The sequence below is a fragment of the Triturus cristatus genome, chromosome 6, assembly GCF_964204655.1.
Source record: "Triturus cristatus chromosome 6, aTriCri1.1, whole genome shotgun sequence".
NCBI lineage: Eukaryota > Metazoa > Chordata > Amphibia > Caudata > Salamandridae > Triturus > Triturus cristatus.
The window spans coordinates 1,313,058,725-1,313,077,797 of NC_140589.1; the positions used below are offsets into that span (position 1 = coordinate 1,313,058,725).

At 46.8% G+C, this 19,073-nt stretch overlaps 1 protein-coding gene across 1 annotated transcript in view; it reads right to left on the minus strand.

Annotated features, from left to right (window-relative positions):
- The window catches only part of SHPRH (SNF2 histone linker PHD RING helicase), a 763,974-nt gene that overhangs the window by 209,014 nt on the left and 535,887 nt on the right, over positions 1-19,073 (minus strand). The window contains exon 23 of the mRNA XM_085612283.1: positions 2,673-2,774. Coding sequence (XP_085468409.1) covers positions 2,673-2,774 — 102 coding nt within the window. The remainder of the gene's footprint in view (positions 1-2,672; positions 2,775-19,073) is intronic.

The following is a 19,073-nucleotide window of genomic DNA, read 5'->3' on the forward strand; positions in this document are numbered from 1 at the left end:
CGGCTCTGTACGGAGCCGAGCTATGGGGGTTTGAAAATGTGGATGAAGTAAGTAGGTCTGAGCAGAAATTTCTGAGGGATTTGGTGATGCTTCCCCGCAACACCCCATTAACACTTTTAATGTATGACATGGGTAGGCGACCGTTTAGAGCAATTGCTAGGCTACGACCACTGCTTTTTAGGGCTCGCCTACGGAGCACTGAAGAGCTTACCAACTACGCCTCAGCTCTAACGGAGGTAATGAATCTGGATGTGAACCATAAGGTCAAGTGGCTATCATATGTGAAGAAAACTATGATGCAACTTGGCCTTAAAGAATCATGAGATACCCAGACTCCCCCTAGTAAAGTGGAACTCAAGCTATATTATTGGGATTGGATTGGCAGGCAAGAACTCTGTAAGCCAATGTTGGGTAGATTGACAGAGGAGTTCTTCTCGTTTAAGCAAACTAGAAGCTTGGAGCCCTACCTAGATGATGTGATCCAGGTCCCACGAGATAGGACTCTGTATATTCAGTTTAGGCTCGGCACTCTCCCTGTTAATAACCGAGTGGCAATGACAGAGAGTTGCCCGTGCTGTGGAGCTCCGGTGGAGTGTGTTGCTCATGTCCTGTTTGCTTGCCCAGCTTATGATAAAGCTAGGAGAAAATGGCTAAAACCAATATGCAGTGATATGGGCACCCGCAATTACCGGTTTGCTCTGCGCATTTTAAAATCTGGTCCCAGTGTTCTGTTTTCATGTGGAGTGGCCAAGTTTTTAGGCCAAGCTCAGTTAATTAGAATCAGAGCCCAACGAGGTGTGACCACAATGTAGATATTCACGACTCATTATATGTGATTAGACCATATATTATACTGGCCTGCTCTATAACTTCTGAACACTGCTTATGATGGAGATAGCACTAGCACTTTATACATTGATTACCGTGATGGATTATGCCCTTTTACCCTTTTTTTTTTTGCATTACTATTAAAATTATTGTGTACCTGGGATGGAAGTGACCTGTAGATAGCGACATGTATATAGTGTCCTAGAATTAAGTCTTTTATGAAATTTGGTTTATGTTTCTTTATTAAAATACGCTGCTACTAATTTTACGCCAAGATACTTTTAAACGACCTTCTGTATTGTAAGATCTTTTTTATCACTGAACAGATACTCTTTTATTGTATTGATGTCAAATGATGCTTTTATGATACAAGTTGTCGAATAAAGCTATTTGAACTGGAACTGGATAAAATTAGCATGAAGTAAAGAAAAATAACTTTCTGAAGAAAAACGGTATAAAATTGGTCAAAAAAATCCACCTGGCTCCTAAATCCCACTCTCACAACCTGGAAAAAAGAACTGACTCTCTACCGCATTTGCCAGTGCTAAGCATCATGGGAATGGAAGCCCCAAAAGACTTAAACTAGGAGAGAGTTTAGGTGTTTAATTTTTTTTTTTCATAAGAAAGCCTAGCACTCTGCCCTTTTTTTATCAAGAAATGTTTGTCTTTATTGGTGCCCATGCATCAGGTTGAGGTGTAGGTACAACAATCTGGTATTGTGAAGGGTTTTTATTCTTTATAGTACATCTAAAAAACAACTCTGTCTTTGGCTCTTGAGGGTGCATGACTGTAAAAGGAATGCTGGACTTTTCACACCGATTGATATTCACTGATTTTAAGTGTTCTGGCATCCCTGTACACACCAAGGAATTATTCTAACAGCTATGACAATCGACGAGGTTCTCCCTGTGGCACATCGCACACCAACTCTAAACTGACAAGTGACCAGGACTGCTGAGAAAGCAATATGCCAGGCAAGATTTTGCCCATCTACAAAACACAGCCTCAACTACAACTTCTAGCAATGAAAACAAATGATATGGTCAACTGTGTCAAATGCCACAGATAGATCAAGAGGAATCAAGGCAAAATTACACTCCAGATCTACATTATTCAGATCTTTCAGTACATGGTCTAAAACTTTCTTCAGTGAGAGAGAAGATATTTTTATCTTCAGCAGTAAAGGGCCAAAGAAGGTCCATGACCACAATTTCCAATAGGTTCTGATGGTAGGAATGATTAGAAAATGGTCACATGTAAAGATTACTTATTCTGGATGGGTTGTTCCGGGATGGTAAAAAGATTTTCAGGGGCTTGGCCGCAGGTTAAAGAGGTACTGATAAATATGCAAAAATAAAAAAAAATGCCCGTAGACTGTGATTTGCCATGCTTTAAAAACTGGAGGAGGGTGAAATCAGGCTTGCACATTTACCAGTGAAAATTAGTTTCGAAACGTTCTCAGAAGATGGTGTGCTGAAAAAATTCATGATAATTGAAGGTTTATGCTTTCCACCTGCAGCAGAGACGATATAGCTCAAGACAGTCATTCAGAATTTCCAAACACACTTTTAATGCAAAAAAAATGTAGAAAGGTCTTGCAATAGGTAGTTTTGTTTACAGTACCATTGGATATTGAATGTCTTGGAGAAATGAGTAACAAGAACTATATTTGTATGTATTTTAGCAATTAAAACTTATTTCATATAGCCAACAACCTATGAAAAGAAAGTTATAGCCTGTGATAAATAAAAATGACCGTTACCCATATTGTTAATATGGTTCCAAGCAGCATTAATTATTTGAAAGCAAAATTCAATAACACTTCCAAAGATTCAGTGACCCACCTTCTCTAAATTAGTGAGGTAAAGTAGCTGGCCCAGTTTCTTCTGAAGTTGCGACTTTGCAACTGCTTTATCATTCAACAGTTTCATTCGATTTTGATCAACCTAAAGAAAAGAAGAAAGAAGAACATTTTCACAAGACAGAAACAAGTTAAAATCAGATAAAAACACCAGCCAAACATGAAAATCTTGTCACTTAATGTCCATTTCCAGGCTTTATCTCGGTCATTATAGACCATAAATGTAAAAGGTAAAATACATACATCACTGAATTTGGGCGATAAAAGCATCAGTAAACATAACAAAATATGACCAAATACAATAAGTGATCAAATTTCATAGGAATTAGGAAAAAATACGAAAATTAAAAAAAGGTTAAAACAGTGATTTCATGAATTAATAAAATTAAAACAGTAGGAAATAGAGAAGGGACATTTAACATGTGCGGAGGGAATTTAAAAACTTGCGGCGCCTGTGCCACATGGAGTTGAGGAAACGAGACACAGCAAAAACAATCGGAGGAAGGGTGTCAGTTCTCAAAACTCTAAAGGCCTCCAGGCACTGTCTGTACCCCAGGTTCCTGCATAATGGTAAGAGCCAGTACCTCCTGGCTGCAATATAGCCAGGACAAAAGAAGAAAACATGAATGGCTGACTCTTCTTGACTGTTACAAGCAGGACAACCAACAGGAGAAGTTTTTGACCATTTGCTAGTAAATACATGAACCGGCAGGCAACCCAATCTAAACTGGGCATAAAGTTTCCTTGCCATGAACGGATGAACAACATCAAGAAAGGCCTCAAATAAATACTGGTCTTTAAAATTGAGGAAGTCAGAGGTTAGGCGGCCTGGTTTTGTGCTCCCTTGGATTTCGGCCAATCTAAATAGTCTGTAAGCTTTAACTAGTTCAAGCCGTGATATTGTCGGGGACACTTCCTCAGGGTGGGTCCATAGGTTTGGCCGCCGTAATCTGAAGCACAGGTATTTTATGTGTACAAACCAGGATAGTTTTTCCACCCCTGGGAGCCCCAAAATCGCCTTGAGTTCAGACTGGTAGGCTATTAATTCGGGGGTCGCCCATAGTCTACGCCAGAAAGTCAAGGAACGCAGTCCAATCTCCTTGTCTATGGGTTTAATCCCAAGGTCCATACGTAGGGGGATACGAGGAGTGCTTGGTGGTAGACGGAATAGCTGCCTCATCAACTTGTTCTCAGTTTTAACCAGTCCACCTGCAGGACAATGACCCCAAAGTTCTGCCCCATACATTATAGCACTCCTGATTTGGACTTGTAAATCTCGGTCAGCGGACCCGGTTGTCGAGATGTTGAGTTCCTATATAATTTTACTATTCCCCCGGCCATCTGTGCTAGCCTTAAGTCTGCCTTTTCTTGCTGCGGGCCCAATCCAAAAGTTTCCGTCAGCGTAACACCCAGGTAATCAAATACAGCTACCCTCTCTAGCTGGGTACCATTTAGGGTGGGATTTGGGGCGAGATGTTTTACTGGGATTAAAAACCATGTACTTGGTTTTTGATGTGTTGATCTCTAGCCCCCTGTCTTTGCAAAATAAAGAGAAGCTGTCAAGGGTCCTTTGCATGCCCGCGGGCGACTTGGATAGTAACAAAGTGTCGTCCGCAAACATCATTAGTGGGACCTTATCGCGGGCCAGCTTTGGGGCATCAATGTTAGCAACCCATTTTAATTGGTCCACCAAAGCGTTGATAAAAAGACAGAACAATGTGGGGGCCAAAACACACCCCTGCCTTACACCTCTATTTACTGAGAAGCGTGGGGTTAATTCTCTTTATTTCCCGTATCTCACCTGGGCAAAATTTCCAGTGTGCAGGCGCTTGATCAAGGACAGCAAATAGGGCGGAATGCCCATTTGCTCTAGGACCCCCCAAAGTTTGTCACGAGGTAACAGATCAAAGGCTGATTTAAGGTCAATGAAGATCAAATAGAGGCTCCCACCTGCTATTGTCACCGTCTTCCAATATAATAGCTGGAGCCTTAAGATTTGGTCAGTAGTAGAAGGAATATGCTACTTACCAGTATGCATCTGTTCTTGGCATGTAGAGCTGCAGAGTTGTACACTTAGCATAGGTCGCCATCTGGTGTTGGGCCCGGATGTTTGCAGTTTGTTTTTCTTCTTGGACCGTCTTTGGAAGTCACGAGTTTGGTGACTCCTCCTTCGGTCCGTACTGCGCATGGGCTTCGGCTCCATCCTCAGATTGTTTTTCGCCAACAGGGAAATGATGGAGCGTAGTAATAACAGTGAGAAACCCATGTGTGTTGTATCTAAATAAGATGGACTGGAACGGATACAGGTAGCCGGGGAGGCGGGTGGGCGTGTACAACTCTGCAGCTCTACATGCCAAGAACAGATGCATACTGGTAAGTAGCATATTCCGTTCGAGGCATATGAGCTGCAGATTGTACACTTAGCATAGATTATATAGCAGTACCCAACCTTAGCGGCGACCACCGGTATCCGTTGCAGCTGTTTGAAAGAGTGTTTTTAGTACAGCCTGGCCCACCCTAGCTTGCTGCTGGGAATGCACATCTACACAGTAGTGTTTTGTGAATGTGTGCGGTGTAGACCATGTGGCTGCCTTGCATATGTCATCTAAGGGTATATTCCCTAGAAAAGCCATAGAAGCCCCTAACTTTCTTGTAGAGTGGGCTTTAGGGGGAACAGATAATGTTCTCTTTGCCTTCTGATAGCAAATTTGTATGCATTTTACAATCCACCTAGCTATCCCTGATTTTGAGATGGGGTTGCCTTTATGTGGTGGAGAAAAGGAAACGAACAACTGTTTGGTCTTCCTGAAGGGTTGCGTTCTTTGTATGTAATATAGCAACGCTCTTTTCACATCTAGTGTGTGTAAGGCCCTTTCCGCAACAGATTGGGGTTGCGAAAAGAAGACAGGTAATTCCACTGATTGATTGAGGTGGAAGGGGGTAATGACTTTGGGCAGGAACTTCGGATTAGTTCGAAGTATGACCTTGCTGTGATGCATTTGTATGTAAGGTTCCTGTATGGTGAACGCTTGTATTTCACCAACCCTTCTAAGGGAAGTGATAGCTACAAGGAAAGCTGTTTTCCAGGTGAGAAATTGTAGCTCACATTTGTGCATTGGTTCGAAGGGCGGACCCATTAGTCGTGTAAGGACCAAATTTAGATTCCATACAGGGGAGGGTGGTGCCCTGGGAGGAATTACTCGTTTGAGGCCTTCCATGAAGGCTTTAATAGCGGGCACTCTGAAGAGTGACAAATGCTGTCTGTTTTGTAGATAGGCAGCGATCGCTGCTAGGTGTAGGCGTATGGATGAATACGCCAGGTTACACCTGTGAAGATGGAGCAGATAGCATATGATGTGTTGTATGGATGCATCTAGAGGGTTGATTGTATTGTTACGGCAGTACATTACAAATCTTTTCCACTTTGCGGCATAGCATGCTCTAGTGGTAGGACGTCTGGCTTCCATGATGATGTTCATGCAATCAGGGGGAAGGTTAAGGTACCCGAATTCTAAGATTTCAGGAGCCAGATCGCCAGGTTGAGCTGAGCTGGGTCCGGGTGCCTGATTTCTCCATGGTTCTGGGTTAGGAGGCATGGGGAAAGGTGCAGTTTTTGATGTGGTACCACTGATAGTTGTAGTAGCGTGGTGTACCACGGCTGTCTGGCCCACGTCGGAGCTACCAGAATGAGTGTGAGGGAGTGCTGTTGTAGTTTCCTGACCACTAATGGAATTAGTGGGAGAGGTGGAAAGGCGTATGCAAATCTGCCTGACCAGTTCATCCATATCGCATTGCCCTTGGACAATGGGTGTGGGTATCTGGCGGCGAAGCTTGGGCATTTTTTGTTTTCGTGGGTGGCGAAGAGGTCTATTTGAGGATGCCCCCACTGTCGGAAGAATGGGTGAAGAACTTGTGGATGCAGTTCCCATTCGTGTAGTTGTTGAGTCTGTCTGCTGAGCAGATCTGCTATGGTGTTTTGTACGCCTGGAACATGTTGTGCCAGGAGAAAAATGTTTTGGGGAATTGCCCATCTCCATATGCTCTGGGCTAAGCGGGAGAGCTGGGGAGAGTGTGTCCCCCCCTGTTTCTGTATATAATACATCGCAGTCATGTTGTCTGTGCGAATGAGGACTGCTTTGCCTGAAATCTGCTTTTGGAAAGATTTTAGGGCTAGAAAGATCGCCAAAAGCTCCAGATGGTTGATGTGGAGCGTTTTTTGCTGTGGCGTCCATAGACCTTGCATTGTGAGGTGTAAGAGGTGCGCTCCCCAGCCGGAGAGCGATGCGTCCGCTGTTAGAGTCACTTGGGGAACCGGGTCCAGGAACGGCCGTCCCTTGGAAAGGTTTGTGGTGTTCCACCACTGCAGAGAGTGATGTGTGCGGCCGTCCACCAACACCAGATCCGTCAGCTGACCCTGGGCCTGGTTCCACTGTTGTGCTAGGCACTCCTGAAGTGGACGCATGTGGAGTCTTGCATGGGGCACTATGAAGATGCAAGACGCCATCATCCCTATGAGCTTCATAAACACTCTTGCTGGTAGAGAGTGTTGAGGAAGGAATATTTTGCGTAAGGCTAGAATGCTGGTGATTCTGGCTGAGTTTGGATAGGCAATACCTTTTGAGGCGTCTATGGTGGCCCCGAGATATTGCTTTGTGTGAGATGGTATGAGGTGAGACTTTTGGTAGTTCACCGTGAAGCCTAGCTGATGAAGCAGTTGGATGGTGCTGTTTGTATGTTGCACGCATTGGTGGTAGGACGCGGCTTTTATGAGCCAGTCGTCTAAGTAAGGGAAGACGTGAACATGTTGACGTCTGAGGTGTGCTGCTACTACTGCTAGGCATTTGGTAAACACCCGTGGTGCAGTGGTGACCCCGAAGGGGAGAACCTTGAATTGGTAATGTTGCCCGTCCACCACGAACCTGAGGTATTTTCTGTGAGAGGGGTGTATTGGAATGTGAAAGTACGCGTCTTTCAGATCCAGTGTTGTGAGAAAGTCTCCCTGGCAGAGGAGTGGGAGGACTTGTTGTAAGGTGACCATGTGAAAGTGGTCTGAATGTATGTAGGCATTTAGAGGCCGGAGATCCAGAATGGGTCTGAGGGTCTCGTCTTTCTTTGGGATTAAGAAATATAGGGAGTAGACCCCTAGATTTCGTTGATTGTCGGGTACCTGCTCTATGGCGTGTTTCTGGAGGAGCGAGAGTACCTCTTGTTTGAGCAGTGTGGAATGCTCTTGGGACATTGGACGGTGCTTTGGTGGGATATTGGGTGGGGTAGATGTTAGCTCGAGGCAGTACCCTGACCGAATGATTTGGGTCACCCATTTGTCCGATGTTATGGACTCCCATACGTGGATAAAATCTTGTAGTCTGCCCCCGACCGGAGTGGAATGGTCTGGGGGGAGCGAAGGGGAGTCATTGTGCGGGTGGGGTGGCAGAACGGGTATTGTTGGTTTTGCCCCTGCCCTTATTGTTGTTGCCTCTGTAACCACCTCTTTGGTTGCCCTTTGAAAAGGTATTTTGAGGAGGGGATTTGTAGGAGGTAGAGGCATTATCGGTGGAGGAGCCTCTACCTGTGCCACGAAAGGACGAGCGTCGAAAGGAACGCTTAGAGGCTTGGGTCTGGAGCGCTCCCATAGACTTCGCTGTGTCTGTATCTTTCTTCATTTTTTCGAGCGCTTCGTCTACCTTTGGGCCAAAGAGTGTTTGCTGGTCAAAGGTGTGATTAAGTATTGATGTCTGGACCTCAGGCTTGAACCCTGATATCCTGAGCCAGGCATGGCGGCGAAGCAGGACACTGGTGTTTATGGCTCTAGAAGCAGTGTCTGCTGCATCGAGGGCACACTTAATGGAGGTGTTTGTGATTAGTTTGCCCTCCTGTATCAGGTCATGAGCTTGGCGTTTGTATTTCTCTGGAAGGTGCTGCATGAGAGCCTCTAATTCATCATAGTGTGCTCTATCATATCGCGCAAGCAGTGCTTGTGTATTTGCAATGCGCCACATGTTTGCAGCCTGGTAGGTGGTGCGTTTACCAGACGCGTCCAGAAGTTTAGATTCCTTGTCTGGTGGTGGGGCATCTCCTGAGGATTGGGAGTTAGCCCGCTTTCTAGCTGTGGAGACAACTAGGGAATCTAGAGGAGCAGGGCCCTTGATGTATGCAGGGTCTGTGGGTGCCGCCTTGTACTTCTTCTCTATTCTAGGGTTTAGTACTCTGGCTCTGACAGGGTCTTTGAATACCTCTGTAGCGTGCTTGGTGACACCCTTAAGCATGGGTAAAATAGCAGTGGAACGATCTTGTAAATCAAATGTATCCAGTAGGAAGTCTTCTTCCACTGGTTCCGTGTGCATGTCCACCCCATGGTAGTGTGCTGCTCTCTGCACTAAATGGTGAAACCCTAAAGAGTCCTCTGGAGGAGACGGCCTTGATGGGTATAGGTCGTCTTGAGGTACATTGGGTACATCAGGGTTATTATAATCCTCCCATGGATCTGGGGTCCCTGGTGGAGTGGGATCCATTGGGGCGTCCCCTGGGTCATTGTCCGGGTCCCCGTCATCCGGGTCTGGGGATGGGGCCGGATCGTAGTGAGGTAAAGGTGGAGGGGGTGGTGGTGGGAGGGGGGGTGGCAGTGGGGAGGGTACTCTAAGGGGAGAAGTAGCTGAGTCCCTCTTTTTGGGTGGAGGAGGAGGAGCCGGAGCCTCAAGGCGACGCTTCTTAGTAATCACAGTCAAAAGGCCAGTCTTTGGATCTCTGGACAAAGTCTTTTGTAAAGGGTCTGGTGTAAACAGGGCCAATGGCGCCGAGTCGTCTGTCGGCACCGGCGATTTCGGAACCGGAGGTTTCGATGTTCTGTGTACGCCCTGCTTTTTGGAGGTCTCCGTGTGTTTCGGCGTCGAATGCTGTTTCGGCGCCGGAGCGTCGGTGCCGACCGATTTCTGTTTGTGTTTGGTCGGCGCCGAGTGTCCAGGCTTCGGCACCGGTGGTTTCGGAGTCGAGCTGGATTTTGCAGGCTTCGGTGCCGAGTGGTGTTTATCGGCACCGGGCGTCGGCTGGCTCGATCCCGAGCTGCCGTGAGACTTTGAGTGCTTCGACACCGGGCCCGAAGGTGGGGTGATCGAGGCTTTGGTTTTGGTTTTGCCCAGGCCGGCAGGCGAGGGAGTAACCGGAGTCTCTTTGGTTTTCGGTGCGGGGCTGGGAGGGGGCATTGTACTCACGGCCCGCTGTCCTGGTGTTACGTCCTCCAGGTCGGAGTCGTCGGCCTCGGAAGCGCTGACGATGTCTTCTCCCAGTTCGGTGTGTGTCTGCCCCGAAGCTTCGGCGTCGTCTCCGAAGATGTCCGGTGGAGCTGTCGAGGATGAGTGCGCCATGGTGCGTCGAGCCCTTCGATCTCGGATCGTTTTCTTCGATCGAAAAGACTTGCAGGCGGGGCAGTCTCGAGCCTCGTGTTCCGGAGAGAGGCAAAGGTTACACACCTGATGGAGGTCGGTGTGGGGAAATTTAGACCCACATTTTGGGCACTTTTTAAACGGAGTCCTTTCCATCGGCCGGGACCGGAGTCGCGGAGGGCCCGAAGGCCGGTGTCGATGTACGGGATGGAAAAAGTGCCGCTTCGAGAGATGAAGATGATGAAGGAACTCGAAGAATCGAGGATTTTCCGTCGAGGCTGGAACCGTAGAAGTTCGAAGCCGGAGTACGAAGTATCACATCCGAGCCCGATGGCGGAAAAAAACAATCTGAGGATGGAGCCGAAGCCCATGCGCAGTACGGACCGAAGGAGGAGTCACCAAACTCGTGACTTCCAAAGACGGTCCAAGAAGAAAAACAAACTGCAAACATCCGGGCCCAACACCAGATGGCGACCTATGCTAAGTGTACAATCTGCAGCTCATATGCCTCGAACATATTTTTGCGGAAACCAGCCTGGTAAGCACTCAGAATCACGCGCTCGTCCACACAGAACTGAAGGCGCTCCAGGACAATCCTGGCAAACAGCTTCTGGGTTACATCAATCAGGCTGATTGGCCTGTAGTTAATGGGCAGGAGGGGTGAGCCCTTCTTGTATACTGGAAACATTTCTGCCCCTAGCCAGGTGTCCGGGATTTTCATGCCGTTTAATACGGCATTTAATATTACACATAAATAGGGGCCCCAGATGTTGGGTTGTTCCAGAAATAAGTCCCCCGGGATCTTGTCTAATCCAGGGGCCTTTCCAACGGGTAGCTTCCCAATTGCGCTCAGCACTTTGGTCAGGGTGAACCCAGCATCATCTTCAAGGGGGTTCCCTACAACAGTTGGCAGAGTTCCCTCAATGAGCTCTATGGTGTCCTGAGTGGAATACAGCAATTGGAAATGATGTTTCCAAGCGTCTGCAGCGATGTTCGGCTCAATAGTTGAGTTCTCTGGAGAACTAACTATACAAACCAGGGTCCAAAACGCCCTCATATCCCTGTTGGTGAGAGCCTGCTTGATCGTATCCCATTGTTCAGACTCCCAGTTCTTTTTGGCTAGCTTTAAACTATCACTATATAGAGCCCTCCTTGTTTTTATCAGGGATCTGTCTTTGGATTTTATGGCGTCAATCAGGGCACCCTTTGCCATTCGGCAAGCATTATTAAACCAAGTGGATTTAGGGGTCCTCTTGCCTTTGGAGTGTGTCAGGGGATTGAAGATGTTGGTCAGGCTAGTGGTCAAATCCTCATGGGTAGCCATGGGTTGAGCGATGGTATCAGGAGAATTAAGGGTCTGGGCAGCCTTCTCCATTGCTAATAAGGGTGAAATAATTAAGGAATACAGGGCAGCAGCCTTGCCTGGTGACTGCTTCAGGGTTTCCCACCTGATTCTCCTTCTGTTATTGTCTACTGTCAAATTGGTACCGGGTGAGGAGCTAGTGATAGGGGAACGTTCTGGAAGCTTAAGGTCGAGTACCAAAGCATTATGGCCACTCTTGTGTCTTGGCCAGACAACAAAGTCGACTACCCAGTGCCATATGCTTGCTTCCACTAGAATATAGTCCAATAGAGATGATTGTCCCGGTCTATTAAAAGTAGGCTTCCCTGGTTGGTCTGACTTAGTATGACCGTTGCATGCCCTCAGTGCATGAGTTAGTATTACTGCACTGATCTGTAGTACCAAGGGAGTCCAGGCTCTTACCGGAGGAATTTGCAGTTCAGGGATTAACCAAAGAGAATCCTCGGCAAAGAGCGAAGAGTCAGTAAGAAAGGCTAGAGGCTCAAATTGACAATTAAAATCTCCTCCTATCACCATCCTAGTATTCGAGGGAATTAGCTCAATGAATGTGGTAATCAGGTCTATGGTCGAGGATTCTTGTACATAGGTTACCGGGCGTGAATAGATGTTAATAAAGGCAATTTTAGTCCTAGCAGTGAAAGTAAGGAGGGTACACTGGATATCATCTGATGAGTTGTTCAACTGTTCAACAGTACAGTCCGAATGTGTAGCAACCCAGGTGCCTAACCCACCCGATGGTCTGCCAGTGTCCTCTCGAGCCCAGGTCTCCTGGAACATACATACATCATAATCTTGTACAAATTGTATCCAATCAGGATTTTGGAGTTTGTTTTTAATACCAGCAATGTTCCACGACAAGACCCTAAATTTGAGGCCTAAGTTCGAGGTGACATCCTGTACTTTAGGACCAGAGGGGTTTGGGGTTTGTGTAGTCTCTGGCTCAATCCCAGGGTCTGGTACTCCCACTTCCGCTAGGGGACTATTCCTGGCCATGCTTGTGGCTATAGATTCAGGGGTAAGAGGGGCTAGATTGGTCAATACATCTAAGGTAGCATCATCATAGTCTTGGGGTCTCTGGTGAGATTCATGATGGGATGCATCTTCAGTCACACCAGCAATACTTTGCGGCTGTAACCCAGTACTTTTTGATTTAGGCTCTCTAACGCCCCCCCTAACCCCTGACTAAGAGTGGAATCGGATGGGATCGTGAGTCAATCCACCTCTTCAAGGGCCCCAAACCTGTTTCCTACTGCAACATTATACTGTGTTCTAGAGGTTTGGCCGAGTGTTGGATGGGGTTGAAACCAATGTGTTGGAGCTCTAGTACAAGGGGTCCAAGGAGGTGGGTAGTTACAGGAATAGAAAAAGTCCAGGGTGTGTGGTTGAATCCCTGTAGGCGGTGCATAAGAGCAGAAGTACTGATCAGCCAAGATTTGGACTGTCCGGGGATTACTAAAGTTAATAACTATACAGTCTCCTTTTATTGCTTTGGGGTTCTTGCCAACCCAGCCCACTCTTCGAACTAGTAATATCTCGCCTGCCCTGTCATAGGGAAACTGTCCATGCCTGGTGAGCCAAAAAAGGCACTTGTTCCTCAATTCCAACTGTGTTTCTCTCTGGCCTGATTTGATTTCAGGTACACCAGTTAAGACTATAACATAGGGGAGTGAGGCTGGGGGTAGATCAATTATTAGCATGGCCGATAAAACTGGGCCTGGGTTCACACTATGTACTGGAATAGGAACTTCCCTATCTATCATCTGGTCGAGATGAGCAAATCTGCTTCTACATGGGCCTTCATTATTGGGAGCAGGATGGGAACATCTAGCTAGTGGGTGTTGCCCAACTCCATCCGTCTGTGAGCTACAATCTTTCTTCTTCACTACAGGCAGCAAAATGTTAACCAGAGGATTGTCCTGTGTGCACGGGGCAGGCATCTGGCCACTAACTCTATTCCCAAGGTGGAGCACTAGTAGTTCTTTGACAATGGCTCTCATCTGTGCCTCTAGTTCCACTATCAGGTTCCTCACCCATGAAGGGCAGTCAGGATCTTTGTAAGAGTTGAAGGGGGTACTACCACTCCCCCCTGGCTGTCTGGTTCACCCTTGCTGGGGCTAATTTCTGGACTAGTCCTTTTCTTTGTTCCTGTCCCGTTACCCGTTTTATGCCTGGCGGCTTTAGGTAAATCAGTATTCGTTCTGCCTTTACGGGTTTTTGGATTTAATGGGGAAGGTTGTAAGGGTATTGGCAAAGTCTCACTTGGTCCAGGGCAATGCTTCTAGTGGGCCAAGGATGGAACCAGGGCTGGATGGTTCAGAAACTGGTGGCTCAGAAGATTGAAGAAAAATATCTGGAGTTAGGGATAACCGCCTCTCTGTAAGCTCGATTTCAGTCGAGACTACCCCTATGGCTCTCTGAAGCATTTTATCAATTGAAGTTTGGGGGAGTGGGACCAGTATTAGCACCAGAGGATGTTTTTTAAGTACACAGCCACGCTTCTCCATGTCCAGAGCAAGAGGGGGGAAAAAAGAAAATAATCCAGTATCAAAATATCCCCGAAGTAGACCCAAAGAGATCAGGCAGCCCCAAGATAACTAATCGTACAACAATACAAAAGGAAACTAGATAAATACAGTCCCAATGATCGAGTTAACAGATAGCCAGTCAACTGGGTGTCAACTGGGTGTCAGAGTTAATCAAAAGCCAAAGTTTGTTCCATGTGTATCGCCAGTTTGCATTGACTCTGTATCCACCAGCTGCTCCCAGTAAGGTTGGTTAATACCCACAAAGTCCTACCGGTTATGTTGGCCTCGGAGCTCAAGCTCAAGGAGCGTGACCCTGCCCTGCCTCTTCCTGTCAATGACGGGCAAGGACGGGCCCAGGCTTCGCCGGGCACGGCCCGCACCCGGGCGGAGAGGAAGTGCTTTATGCACATGTTGACACCTCGCACCTCCCCCTCGTTAGCGGCTGCAGGTGGCGGCACTGTGCACCCTGGTCGTTGTGGTCCTGAGGTAGGGATGCGGTGGTAGCTCCTGGAAGTGAGAGCACAGGTAGGTGGGTTGGCGCAGTCTTTGGGACACCGGCCCCACCACAGAGATGGAAAAGAACCAAAGTTTGTGCCCCCAAACAAAGAAAACAGCGTTTCAGCGTCCCACGCCGTGGGGGGAGAGGCAGCGCTTTATGGGTGTGTTGACACCTCGCGCCTCCCCCTCGTTAGCGGCTGCAGGTGGCGGCGCTGTGGTCCCGAGGCAGGGATGTGCTGGTAGCTACTGGGAGTGAGAGCACAGGTAGGCAGTTTGGCACAGTCTTTAGGACACTGGTCCCACCACAGAGATGGAAAAGAATCAAAGTTTGTGCCCCCAAACAAAGAAAACAGCGTTTCCGCGTCTCGCGCTGCCAAGGGAGAGGCAGCGCTTTATGCGCGTGTTGACACCTCACGCCTCCCCCTCGTTAGCGGTGCAGGTGGCGGCGCTGTGCACCCTAGTCGTTGTGGTCCAGAGGCAGGGATGCGCTGGTAGCTACTGGGAGTGAGAGCACAGGTAGGCAGGTTGGCGCAGTCTTTTGGACACCGGTGCCACCACAGAGATGGAAAAGAACCAAAGTTTGTGCCCCCAAACAAAGAAAACAGTGTTTCAGCATCACTTAATGTCTAATCTAAGTGATGCCTGAGATCATGTATGATCTTCCTGTCACAGTGTGTTCATTCCAAACCTTTACCGACTATGACTGGAAAGGAGAGTAACAATTTCTTTATGATGAGCCAGAAAGTTCATGGAAGACACTTTCACATATTCAAAAGATATTATTTTATTGATGGTAGTATAGTATATTTTTATTCAAGGTGCCCTATTCTCAGGGGCAAGGGCTTTCTGAAGGAGTCCAGGACAGCTGACAGGAGTTTCTGTCCACAGATGTTTGTGCAGAGCCTTTTATAATATAATTCATGGGGGTTGTCCATTTGTGACCTGTGCTATACCATTGATGTGTTCCTCAATTGTACTGGGGCTTGTGCTCATGCAAATGAAGAGACATCTTTGTTCCTGCTCAATATTACAGATGCAGGTCTTAAGTATCACTCGGAGACACACTGATAGTGGTTCGCATTTAAGTGGCATGCATTCAGTGCACACCCTCAGGCATCCCCATAGGAGGAGAAAGGTAAAAGGGCTTGAGAAACCACCCATGCATATCCTCAAAGGTGGGTGCACCAACATACTGCACCCACCTGTTGGAAAGTCCTTGTTGCCTCTTAAAAATTAGAAGAGTTCAGTGTCAGTAAAAGCTGGCACTGCATTATGAAACCTCAGCTGTCTTTCACTAATGAACTTTCCCCTGCAAAGGCACGAACTGTCAGAGTTTACTCCTGCACTGAGGAGAGTATATTATTTCCTTAATGTACTAGGCACATCCATTTAAAGACAGCACTCCCATTTGCTAATACAGCCCTAGGTAACTTACCAGCTTACCTGTTGTAACACAGACACATTGTTCAGGACATGAAGCACGGTTGGTGAAGAGGAGAACATATGCCCTGAGATGCTTTCACTAATAATTAAAATACTAATTTGAGCTTTGATAAACTATTTACTCCACGTGTTTCATACTACATCACTAATTTGACACCAGGAATCCTGAAAAGCTCAAACTATATTAACGAACCCACAACTTTAACTGTAAATCCCATTCATTGGCATGTAATCTAATTCACACATAATAGTCATAAAATGCAGAAGGTAAGAGCAAAGATGTTAAGTCTTAAAATCTCAAAAAGATTAAAGCTGATCCATAAGTTCAGACTTGCCAAAATATATCCAACATTCTTCTGCTAAGTAGAGAGACAGCAAAGAAAGCTGGTTTCGATGAAATGCGTTACACATTTGACTAAGAGGAACACATACATCATACATACTGCTATTAGAAAGATCATGTGGAATTTTACTTTCAGTGAAGGTGAGGCTAAAATTAGCAACCTGGCGAATGTTTCCCACTCTCAAGAGATCTTCCAGCAGGAAACAGCAAGAAACAGTGTTGCAAGTCAAACAAAGCAAGAGAGAAATTAGTGAGTTGGAAAACAGAAACAGTAGAGGCAACATGAAAGGTTTTGGAACACATATAAATACGTAGAAAGATGCCAGTTCATGTATTGAATATCTCAAAGCGTGGATACCAACCATCTAAGATCTGGGTTCGCCTACAGACTACAAGATTGAAACGGCTCACTGAGTCCTTTTGCATCATGCTAAAAGTGGCTCATATCCAAGAACTGCGATTTTCAGACCCTTGAGATATGCACAATCAGCAAAGAGGCCTTCCTGAGTAAAGTATCGCCCTCCATGCAACTGTTAAAGAAATTGGTCAATATTTGCACAAGACTATGCCAAAGAAACTACAGTTTAAAATGGACTGTTTGGCGCTGCGTTAAAAAATTAAGTCTATGGATATCAGATACGGTTTTATAGTGCAGTCCAGAATGAGGAATAGTTCCAAGGGGAACTCGTACACATATACAATGGATCCAAAAATATGAAGGACTTACTTGAAAGCCAATGCGTAGAAGAAATGGGCTGATGACTGGCTAACTATGGTTGTCATATATGATGTTTATTTTGAGAATGTTACTTAGATGTTCAGTAAGAATTTACATTGGGTGTATGTTCGCACTATAAAGTAAGGATTGGGTCCCCTCCCCATAATACTATTCTGAGCAGTTTATACATAGAGCTGAGTAGAACACAGACAATAAACCAAATGTTTATTTTGGTGCGGGGAATGATCTTGTTTTGCCCAAACAATATAGGGCTACGTATTCAAGCATAAGGTTTTTTCGAACTGTAAAACCAAATATGTGATGTATGGCATTTTCTATACCTGCAAAAAACTTTATATTGGCCAGACCTGCCAAGAGGTCTGCAAATGCATTGGAAAAAATAAGTTTCGGATCCAGTGCGAAGTGATGACAGCGCCACTTGTCATGCACTACACTGAAAACCTGTAATCTTTGTCACTCATAATGGGCATAAAGGATGTACGATGCCCCTGAACCTAGCATTGTTCCTTCTGAATGGGTTTTCAAGGTCGTCAATTTTATCCAGCATTGTAGCATGGTCCTGCTCTAGCTTTTGTATGTATGCCGTGCAATTGATGTTGTCCTGGATATGGTCACCCACAGTTGTTTCGGCTCATTTTAGACAGGAGCCCACTTGGAGCAGTGAATGGTCAAGGTCGCTGAGGGCTCTGCTGAAGTCTTTCGGACGAGACATCATGTCTTTGCAAAATTCCAACAGTAGTGTTTGGATGTCCTGTTTGGTTCCTTGGGCCTGGAAGTCTGCAGTGCTGCACGAAGTAGATATTGAGGGGTGGTACCGCCCCCTTGAGAGTGCAAGGTATTAGATCTTTGGAGCATATCTTTGATGGAGGAGTCATAGGGGTGTTTTGTCCTGCTAGTTACCAATGTCAGGGAGCCTGGTGGGGAGGGGGGTCGCTCTAGTTCTGGCTCCAAGATTTTAGCTCAAGGCCAGCGTGGTTGTGAAAGTTTCTTATGCCACTTCCAACTGTTCACAGCATGAGCTCTTCTGTAGCCTATGTCCCCCGTGTTGATTTGGAGGTGAGGCTATGGATCGTGAGGCGCTTAATGAGTGCACCCTCTTTAGCTTTGGAGTCGCCACCGGTCCCCAGGGCTCAGACATGTGCTTCCGTTGGGAATCAGGTAGGGGTCAGAGGTGCCCTTATCCACACATCTGCAGGTACCTGTAGCAGGAATTGTTCTCTTCCGCTACTGACGTCAGTGTCGGGGGGAGGGGTCACGACAGCGAGCTCAGGCACGCCAGCCCATGGTACCTCTATCATCGCAGGCTGCTGCGTAGGCCACCCGACAGCAGGAGGCCCCCACATCACCTACCAGTGCTCTTATCGGGGCCAGGGTTGCTCCCAGCTCCCCGAGCTTCTCTGCTCACCTCAGGGCCTCGGCTATAGGCCTCCATCGAGAACACTCACCCGGCGTGGCAGGACCCTGTTCTGCGCTGTGCAGAAATAGCACTCTACCTGTCACAGTGAGGTATCAGTTGGCCATGCCCTCTCAGCTCACCATGGGCGGCCCGCCAGCGAGAAAAGTTCTGAGGCCCAGCGGCGCTGCCAGACAATGGTGGCCGCCATGTTGTCGGGTCGGCAAGGTATCGATTGACACCCAGGAGGCTTGATAGGGGCTCTCCATCCCCTTCTAACGTCCTCAGGACTCGTGGTGGGATCTTAGCCCATGAAGGTGGCTGGTTCTTAATTCAACAGTGAATAGGGGCTCAATGTCAAAACTCAGGGGAGACTCGTCTTGGCTCGTCTCCTTCCAGGCCATGCCCCCATTGTGTCATTATTTTAAGAGATATATATATTCTGCACAGTGAGCCTGATAGGCTTTGTAGACATGTTGTACATGTCAAATGCATACCATCCTTGAATTTAATTGTGGAAGAAGTGTTCCAGGTCCTTCGCATGCACCAGCAAATTATTCTAACATTTAGGTCTGTCAATAAAAATGCTTCGAAGCAGAAATAATTTTATTGTGCAGCAGATTACTCCCATTCCTTACAAAAGAATTAGCCAGGAGTCAGGAAATGAGTCAGGCAGCACACCCAGATCCGTTCTAGACTAT